The sequence below is a fragment of the Fulmarus glacialis genome, unplaced genomic scaffold (genome assembly GCF_000690835.1).
Source record: "Fulmarus glacialis isolate BGI_N327 unplaced genomic scaffold, ASM69083v1 scaffold36611, whole genome shotgun sequence".
NCBI lineage: Eukaryota > Metazoa > Chordata > Aves > Procellariiformes > Procellariidae > Fulmarus > Fulmarus glacialis.
This window is the reverse complement of record NW_009194046.1, coordinates 1-10,537: the sequence shown is the minus strand read 5'-3', so window position 1 is coordinate 10,537 and position 10,537 is coordinate 1. Positions and strand designations below refer to the sequence as shown.

At 36.4% G+C, this 10,537-nt stretch overlaps 1 protein-coding gene across 1 annotated transcript; it reads left to right on the top strand.

Annotated features, from left to right (window-relative positions):
• Positions 1–3,695: 3,695 nt before the first annotated feature.
• Positions 3,696–9,766, top strand: LOC104083973 (nucleosome assembly protein 1-like 4; the record flags this gene model as incomplete). The annotated part of the gene is made up of 6 exons (XM_009587650.1): positions 3,696–3,709; positions 4,939–5,000; positions 6,545–6,644; positions 7,584–7,725; positions 7,834–7,920; positions 9,641–9,766. Coding segments are annotated over exons 1-6 (531 nt in total), but the record flags the coding sequence as incomplete, so codon positions are not given.
• Positions 9,767–10,537: the final 771 nt, after the last annotated feature.

The window sequence follows — 10,537 nt, the reverse complement described above, 5'->3', positions numbered from 1 at the left end:
CCGCCCTGGGGCGCCTGGCAGCGAGCCCTCCCTTCCCCCGCCTTCCCGGGGGAAGTGGGGGAGGAAGAGGGTGGGAGGGCTGTTGTTTGTGGTGAACAGTTTCTCAGTCTCTCAGCCCGCGGTGCTCGCGTTGAGTCAAACCCTTAGCAGCTTAGGTCAGGCGCGGTTCTTTCGCTTGGCCTCATCCACGATCTTGTGTTCCCTCAGCGTGGTGTGGGATTGTGGGGGCTCAGTTTTTGACTTGGAGGTCCCCGTCTCCCAGGTGAGGGCCTGTTTAAAATTTTTGCTGCTGCTGCGATTGTTTACTGCATACAATACCAGCGCTTGTAGGATTTGTCTGACTCTGTTCCTGTAACATCTGCCTAGAAGACTTCAAAATAAAAAGGTAGAGAAGCAAGTATGTAAGTTATACGTGAAACCAGAACCACTAGGCAAATTTTTTATAAAGTCATCTCTAACCAAAATAGTGTTCCCTCAAGAAAACTTCCAAGGTAAGCTTAAGAACTGCTAATGTTCCGGGCTTGTGGAACAGGTTAATGAGTTTCTTCCTCTGGACTATTTTTTCATTATTGCTTCTAACTTTCCTTACAAAAAGTATCAGACTGTTATGTTTGTGGCTTCCCGCAGGGTTGCATCCCAGCAGCTCTAAAACGGAAGTCGTAACTTTCCCTTCTGATTTGTTGTAGTTACGAAAAACAGTAACAGTTGTGGGTAGAAGCCTTCCTGTGAGTTCAGGAGTCCATTAGTTTCCTGCTTCTTGTCCTAGTTGTGTTTAGAAGGTTTGTACAACAAGACATAGGCTTTTTTTGCAGAGAAAATTTATTCTGTGTACACTTGTATTTATGAATATATCTTGCCATTAGATGTACAGACTTTTCCTTTAAAGTTGCATCCTTCAGGGTATTACTTGTCCTTATAATGAACTTTTGCTATCTTAGTGTGCATCGAGTTTACAGTTTCCTGCTGTTTTAAGTGACTAGTGGTGTGTGACATTTGTGCTAGACAAACTGCAGCAGCCTGCTTTGTGGAACAAGTGGTTTTTCCCTAAAGCTTCAGGTCTGCATTAGTTATTTGAAAACAGTGAACTGTCCAGAATAAGATATGAATTTGGCCTCTTATTGGTGGTGGTAGTGACAATAACAATACCTTACACTATTCTTTTCTCGGTGTTCTGATAGCTTTTTCATGTCTTGATTGTCTGTAAACTGAGCTCACTTGCTTGGAAAATAACTAAGGCAACAAATATGAAGGCTCAGTGCTTTGCTACTGTATGTTTTCAACTAGGTGTTCATTTAACTTTGTTTCTCTAAAATCACCTTGCTCTCTCCTCCCCTGCCCTCACCAGCTTTTACTGAACAGTTTTGTTAGTAACTCAGTGGCAGTTAAGTCATTGGAAGACAACTGTAATGCAACTGGGAATCACAAGCTGTTTTGTAAGAAAGCTTCTTCTAATTATTTATTTATGTACTTCTTTTTACTTTTTAGTTACCGAAGGAACAACTTAGAGGAGCGAAACAAGACTTAAAGTATGTATTTGCACCAGGGAATGGTGGTTTTTTTTTTTCTTTTTTGTTGTTGTTGTTTCTTGTTACTTAGGTGAATGGCTTTTGTCAGAACATGCCCAATTCATGTCTGTTCCAGTGGAGATTAATTAAACTGCTATTTAAAAATTATTCAAGTTATGGGAACTTTATTCCATGTTTTCCAAACACAAATGAGGATGGGATGAGAATCTTGTCTTCCCTCAGCAGTGTTGAGAATAGTTCTCTGCAGGAAATACAGCACAAAAAACTGAGCAGAAGAATTTGCACGTGGAGTGGATTTTTTCCATTAGCTTTGTCACTGGGCTTAGGTTGGAAGAGACAAATCTTCGAGGCTAATTTTTAAGTAATGTGAGTCTGCATTTTTAGTTGCTTACTATTGCTTCCTCTAATAGTGACTAGGATCATATAACTTGTTGGCTGAACTCTGATATTAGGTCAATTTGCTATGTGTTACCTTTTTAAATGTATCTTTTTTTTCCTGCCTTCTGTCTGCTATAGAAGGAAAGACTCGTGTATGCTCCTTTATTTCTTCAGCTGTAAGATAGTAAAATTCTTCCGTTTTGCTCTAGCGGATGGTTGCTGGCATTGCCACTTTCTTTTGTTATGTTTAAGGCAAGAATAAGTGTTTGCAAATAAGTTTGCCTGGGTTGCTGAAACACACCTAGTCTACAAGAAACCCCTTTTGTTTTGTCCTGGACTTAATCTATAGGGTGGGCTCATGTGCTTTTTTGGTAGATGTTAAGCAGCTTTACTTCCTGTATAATAATCTCAAGTATACTCTTAGTACTTTTGTAAATGAACAAAGCTTTTCAACTCTATTTAAGTGGTTGTTAAAGTGTTGCTTTTCTAGCTTAGAGCAGGAATCAGCATTTTCCAGATGGGAGAGTGTATGTGATTTCTGCTCTGGCTGCCACTCAAGGTATCATTAGCACTTAGGTTCTTCTTTGGTAGCCATGTATTGGAAGCTCGGCTAAAGATCAGCCTGCTTGGCCTCTATAGAATCTAAGAAATCGGACCTGTTGACTCCCAGTAATGATGGAAGGTTCTTTTTATTCTAAATTTGACTTGCAGTCTAACATCTGCTTTCTTGAAAGCTTGATAGTGGAAAACATCACTTATGCTTCTGTATGGTTTGTAGTGATTACCTGGATTTGTGATGAACTATTTAGAATGGGGGGAAAAAAACCCCAGCCTGTATTACTAAAATAGATGTACAGGCTTGGATATTTTGCCCCAGTAAAAAAATAACAGCAAAGTAAGTTAGGCAATCTGGCTCCCTCTGGTTTCTCAGGAGAGCTAATTTAGATCTTGGGGGCTGGGGTAGCTAAACTTGGTTCCAATCATTGCTAATACCAAGACATCAACTTCTATGTTTCCTCTTTGTTTTCTCACTCCCGATAAATAAATTCAGGGCAAATCTTTATATAGGGGATTCTGCCTTTGTAGCTGTATCAAAAACCCTTCTCTTGGTAAATTATTTTCTTTCCTTCAGTGTTTTGCTTCTCCTTATCTAGCAGCGGTTTTAGGTTGTCATTCAGTATAGTGCAGCAGAAGCAGCTATTCACAAAAATAGCCCTGATTAGTCAGACAAGTGAGGTGCATTTTTCTGTTCAGGTGACATAAGAAAAAAGTCATTCTGAAGTTGTAATTCATTTGAACTTTCATTGTTTTCAGATCAGGCATAATAATATAGTATATGCAGAGATTAAAAATTATTTGCTGTGATACTGTCAAGGAATTAGAAAATAATATATTTGTATCTTCCTCTTTTTTTTTTAATAGAATGCAGAGCTAGTCTAGCAAACTGTGGCACTTGTCTTCAGACTGGAGACTTATGATCTGGTAGAAATGGATCAACATCTAGAATACTTAAAGAAAAAAATAAGTTTAAAAGGGTTGAATGAAAGTGTCTAACAGACTTTAAAAACTATGAGCAAGTTCCAGTTTGGATTGGGTATTATGGGAGTTACTCGCTTTACTGCAAGAGATTATGCGTGATAAATTTCTTAGCAAAACCAGCAGCTGTTAATTTATATTGAGGTCTTAAACAATGACCTGTTCTATTTTCATCTTCTGTTGAGGTAAACAAATTACCATTAAAGTATGTTTAAACACTGTTTTTTCAACTTGCAGGTGGATACAGGCACACAGATGGCCGATAACAGGTATGTTGGACTGTTTTCTTGAAATCTGGTCTTCTGTGGGAGAGTATTTTTTTACTTATGAAGAATGGATTACCGAACTTGGGATAAGAATAAAATGGTAATATTTTCTCTAACTAGATTGTGTTTCCTTACAGCAAGGACAAAATGCTCATTTGGTACAGGAGAAGCTGAGATTGTAGTGTTTTGATTACAGAATTACTCTGTTCTGGGATTAACATAATTTGTCTTGGTTCAGTTTTCAGTGTTCATATTTAAATGCTCTGAAGACTTGAAGAGAACACTGATCCTCAGTGTTTCTCTTATCTGTATGATTTAAGCTTGCAAAAGGCACTGTTTTATTTTCTAGTTTTTATAGCATTTTTAGAACAAATAACAGTGTTGCTAAACTGGTGTAAATACATATGCAATGCTGGTCTTTCAAGGCTTGCGGTGCACCAGGGTAAGCTGGATAAGCAAGTCTATCTGGTAACTAATAATACACATTTGCATATGTAATGTCTTTTCTCCTTTTGTATCTGAGTTAGGGTTAATTTCAGCAATACCCAATCTGTATTTTGCGACCTATAAGCTGGCAGGGAACACAGGGAGTGCTTTCTGGCTGTTGACTCATTCTGGGCCCTCTTTCTCCAGCACAGGAAGTGTGATGGAAGACATTGCGGCAGGGAGATGGGGAGGACAGGGACATCTCTTTTTAGAGCAGAAGCGAATGTTTTTACTATTAATCAAAACAACTTGATACAGAAATTCAAAACAAAGAGCTTTGATCTCTTGTTTATCTTCCTTTCTTAGGTGTATCCTTTCTCATGTTTTTCTTCATCATTTACACTAAAAGGGTGTCGTGTATTTTTCACTTGTGAATAATAACATTTTCCTGTCCAGAGTGGCCCAGTACAGATGAAAGGCCAGCCATTCACTTAATGAGATGAATTTATCTGTCAGTGTTTTTTGTTTCGGGGTTTTTGTGTTTTGTTTTGAGGTTTGGGGTTTTAATTTTTTTTTCCCCTTTTCTTTGTATTCTATTCATCTTAGGAGAACTAGTTTCATATCCAAACTTTTACTCTTAAGTTTCGAGAAGCTTGAAGACATAAATATATGTCTTTTAGTGGGATACTAGTTTATAAAACTTGTCCTGTAGTAAACACTGAAAATTCAGAATGCTTTTGTTGTTAAATGCTAACATTTTTATAAAGTGATGCCTTTTTAATATGTTACATCTTTAATTCTTTTAGTAAAACAGAAGATAATGCTTCAGATTCTGTGGAGGCCGCTAAAAATGCAAGTGACAAAAAAGGTAAGAAACACATAGTAGTAGGTAACATTACAAAGGTGGAATAAGCCTATTGCCTTCTGCATTGAAGCTTCTTTATCTTCAGTTCCAAAACCTTTACAGTCAAAACTACAGATGTGTTCACTATTGAAAGCAAAGCAATGGTTTCTAGGCTAACTGTTCACTTTCTAATGTTTTCTGTGCTTATTGCAGCCAAAAGCAAAATAAAGTCTATATTTTTGTAACAGTGAAAGTATTTTTGCGTATGTTGTGACTAGGATGCTTCACTATTGCATGAAATAACCCACTAGACACTTGCAATAAGGCCTGTATAGACTAGCTTTTAACAACATGTACTCTTTATCAGTGTAACTATTAAAATGAGCAGTCCTGTATGTATGCTAGTTCTTTACTGTCTTGTTTATAGGCAAATGCATTTTTATAATTGTCCTCTTGAGGTTTTTATTCTTCATTTGGAAGGTCTACAGATAACTGCTGAATAATGCTTTTCAAATTAATACTTCTGTGTGCGGAAAAGCTACAGTTCCATTGTTATTAACCTGAATGCTCAAATTTGTAAGTTATAGTGAAATATGTTTCACATATGTGGTCACTGAATGTTCTTTATGTCTCACTTACTACTTTTTTAAGAAAGCCTTTGTGACCGGCAGTTGGAAATCACATATAAACTGGTAGACACCATTTAATAATTCTTACAGTCAAGTTGGATTAAGAAAAACCAACCAAAAAACCCCCAAACAAACAAACAACACACAAACCCACCTATATGAAGGCTTCATTAAGTTAATGTGTGCTATGCAATTTATTGGTTTTTTTTAATGTCTGGGGAGAAGAGCAGTGAGAAAGAATGGAAAGATTTGAAAAGCAAATGTCTTCCCACTATGACCACCTGTGTGGTTATTAGTAGGGATTTTTAAGTCCTAACCAGAAGCATTATAGGTCTGATCTCCCATAAAAATAATCTTCTGTGAACTGTTGTGATGACTGTTTGAGGAGTCTTACAGATTGTAAAAGTATCTTGATGTAAAAAATCAGTAGTTGTCAAGGAAGTGGTTATAGTGCTATGCTGGTTTGTGGTACAGTACACAAAGTTTTCATCAGTTTTTTTCAGCAGTCAGAATAACTGCAGAACACTTTTACAAATGTTTTGGAAGTATAATTCAGAGGTTCTCTTGCAAATTTATATGTGTCTTTTAAGCTACAGCTAATATAGAGGGAGGATAGAGAAACTCCTATTTTGCGCTTTCTTACATAAAAGGGAAGACAGGAAATTTGCTTATGTCATCAATGTACTACTTGCTTCTAAAAGCAAAGATTTGATTTATTTGCAAAGAGAAAGGTGCGTTTTCTATCATTATCTAATTTTATCTTTCTGAAATCTGATCCTGAAGTAATTTTGCTTGCATTATTAGTTAACTATAGCGGTGCTATTTGAGATCTGGAAAATAGTGAGTATTTTTACTATGACTGCTGTGAGACATACAGTATGACAAAAGAGCTATAAATACATTCAGATTTGTTTTAAAAGTGGTTTTCTGTCTTCATAGAAAAGCTAGCAGACCAAGTGATGCAAAATCCACAGGTTCTGGCAGCTCTACAGGAACGTCTTGACAACACAGCGCTTACTCCTTCAAGTTACATTGAAACGTAAGTACAGGGCATAATAAAATTCTTGAAAGACTGAAATCATAATAGAATGTTACTACTATATAATTAAGGTAGGAAATTAGAGCAAATGATTCAGAGAAAAATGGTTGACTTAAACCATGATTCATAGTGGCCTACTTCTGGAAGGAAGAGTCAAGTTTTAGTTTACTTACACAAAATTGCAAACAAAATTTTGTCCAGTTCAGTATTTTCCTTAGCTATTATTACTTTGGTTAGAAAACTCTCCTCCGCCCTTTTCCTTTTGTTTCCTTCTGTGACCCTTATTCTGTCAGCGTGTGCGCTGCATTGATTGATGATTTCTATAAAATTGCTGTCCAGGAAAGTTCAGGACTTGTAAATCCCTAGTTTGAAGCTTAGTTTTATATTAACTGTAGAGTAGACTTAAACTTTAAAATTTTGTCTTTAGTAGATATTTGTGCTTTTATTTCTTGACTGGGAATAGCTGGTAGACCTCTTTTTTTAAAAAAAAAAAATGCTATAAAAAGTTCTTTTTACCTGACTATATATAAATGGTTAATAATTTAAAGTACATATGGGCAATGTGTACTTTTCTGAATATGACCCATGAATCAAAATGTTCCCCTGTAGAATGCACGGTTCTTGTTTTTCATAGATGGATCAGCACAACTCTAGTCTCAAAGTTTAGGTGTAAACAAAGGTACTAATTTCAGATCTCTGAACTACACGGGGAGGGTGGTAGCCTCAGGGAATGGAACAGAAGATAACACTTTTGAGAAGAACTTGGGTAGGAGAGGATTCTTTCAACTTTTTGAAACAGGTTTTGAAGAAATACCTATGTTTGACGTATGCAATTTGTAAATAAAAGGCTTTTAGTTATAAGCAGCCTATTTCACAGTGATATGCTAAATAATACTGAGGCAACTAACTTTTAACCTTAAAGAATTATTTGTTTTTTAGTTTACCAAAAGCAGTGAAAAGAAGAATTGATGCCTTGAAACAGCTCCAGGTGAAATGCGCCCATATAGAAGCTAAATTCTATGAAGAAGTACATGATTTAGAGAGAAAATATGCAGCACTCTATCAACCCCTTTTTGATAAGGTGGGAAGACTGTGTATATAATCTTTGTCTCCTTCTAGTTGAGTCCGTTCTGTTTGCATATATGTAATTTTCCATCTTCAATTAATGTTCTTGATTTTTCTAACACAGAGAAGAGAATTTATTAATGGGGAAGCTGAACCCACAGATGCAGAGTCAGAATGGCACAGTGAAAATGAGGATGAAGAAAAACTGGCTGTGAGTACAAGCTGGTTTATAAACTACAGATATATTGGATTGTCAGAATTAATTCCTGTACAGCGTTTTCCGTTGAAAGACTCTTTTGGAAATAAAGGTTTTATCAGTAGTGTGCTCTTACGATGAATCGCTGTTATGTCCAGTGAAAGCTTTTAAACTTCTAGTTTAGCCTTTTTTCAAGTGTGTAACTTGAGTGAATTGAAAAGTTGCCTTTGTTTGCACTGTTCGTAACCTGTTAACAGTATCTTTCTGATAATGGGTTCCATTCCAGTGCTACATGATACCCCAAGATAACAGAAGGCTGGCTGTTTGTCTGCCTGTCCCCTTTATTTTGGGGGACATAATTATCTTTCATTTCCATAAATACAGATTAGATACACGTCACCTAGTCGTAATACAGAATTGACCTAATAAAATGTGTGCTGGCTAGTGGATTCCTACTTGTCTATTGAGTAGGAGCTATCTAGATTTAGGAGGGATAATATAATCTGTAGGCTGCCTTTTACTCTCCTGTCATCATTTTTGGAGATGTGTAGTCATGCCTTGCTTCTTTTTCTCAGAGAAGTGACCTACTTACAATGCTGTGTTTGACATTCTGTCAGGTTTTCTTTGCATTTTTTCCTTGGCCCATTTTCCTTCAGTTTCCTTTGGACACTGTTCTGTATACAAAGCAAATTATGGGATTTAGTGTGACACAGTACTCCATGTGCATAAGCAAAAAAGGTTTGTTAGGCTTTGTGTAAATACAGCATTGACAGGCCATATTCCGTGCAATTATAAGATCAGGGACATGTCTAGATGGCAAGTAAACTGCTGCTTCATATTCTTGGCTAGTCATAACCCAAGTAGCTGCTGTTCGGAAGATCTTATGTATTTGCTGCTATCTAGTGGTGTAAGAGGAACGGTGCAATACAACTAATTCAGACTGCAAATTTCCTGTTTTTTGGGGATGGAGAGGTGACTTAGTCATTCTTCTTTTAGATCAGGGACATGTCTAGATGGCAAGTAAACTGCTGCTTCATATTCTTGGCTAGTCATAACCCAAGTAGCTGCTGTTCGGAAGATCTTATGTATTTGCTGCTATCTAGTGGTGTAAGAGGAACGGTGCAATACAACTAATTCAGACTGCAAATTTCCTGTTTTTTGGGGATGGAGAGGTGACTTAGTCATTCTTCTTTTTTATAACATTTGACATCAGTTATGTGTAGGGTGGGAATCCTGTATCACAAAAGATTAATAATTGAAGACTGTAATAATGAAAAATAACCATGAAAACCAACTTTACAATTATTCTGCAAAATTGGGAAGCTAAAACAGTATTTCAAAGGGCAAAGTTTAAATTTTAAATTTTTGGATGAAACACTGTAAATGGCACATGAAGCTACAGGAATGAGATTAATAGAAAAATAGAAATGTATTTATATTTTTTCTGTTTGTAGAAAGACAGAAATGTGTTTCAATTATTTCTGTTTGTCAAGTCAGTGAAACTGTCACTTGGTCTATTTAGTCTTTGTACGGAAGAATTCCAAACGAGTTGAAAGTAAATCTGAATTAACTGTGTATATGTTTAGTAAATAAACCTTGTGTCTCTTAACTTCATTTACAGAGGAAAAACGCATAAATTTTAAATGTTCCTTAAACACAGCTTCTACGTCTGTTTATTAAATATATTAAGAAGTCGAGATTTCATTTCTTAAATGTTTCTATATTTGTTTCACAGGGAGACCTGAAAAATGTAGTGGTAATAGAAGAAAAAGCGGAAGCAGAAGAGACAAATGTCAAAGGAATTCCAGACTTCTGGTTTACTATCTTTAGGAACGTAGATATGCTAAGTGAATTAGTACAAGTAAGTTTCTCCTCTGAAAAGAATAACTTCTGTCGTGTTAAATGAATTGCTACTTTTTCCAATTAATAGTGAGTGCTTGTGGAATATGTGTGAGACACCAAATCTTTGAGTCTTCAGAATTCTTAATATTATTCCTGAAGATGCTTGAAAGGCTAATGATGGACAAGCAGAACAGCTGACCCAAACTGCTAAAGACTATGTGGATTGTTTAAGAAATGATCTTGTAACAACCTTTGTAGGTACTAAAATGCAAGTTTATGTGCTGCTTACAACAGCTGTTCCCCTGTAGTTTTGTTAATTTAGTCCATAAAGGATTATTTTTGCAAGGATATTATAAGCATACCCATGGATTGGTTGAATTTGTGTTAAATAGCTTATGTAGTTTTGCCGTCAGTTACATTAATTGCTTTTAATGCTGTTAAGGAAGAATTCCCTGAAGTGTATCTTTCTCTGAATCTCACCAGCAATAAATATCCTGAATGAAGTTATTTTCAGTAACATTCATGCAGCCTAGCATGGTAGCAGCTTTATTTACTGAAGACGAGGCCTAGTGATTGAGAACTTGGCACGTGGTATTTGCAACTTCGATTAAGAAATTTGGATCCAAATCTGAACTTCAGCTGAAATCCTTGAATAATTACAAGGATTGGTTCATTCTTAGGAACAGGTTGAACAAGCAAGCTAGGTTAAAATTTTTTTCTCCTAAATATTGCCTGCTGAATAGGAATTTCATTTTTTTCTCTTCCCTCCACCCCCCCCCTCACCTCCCCC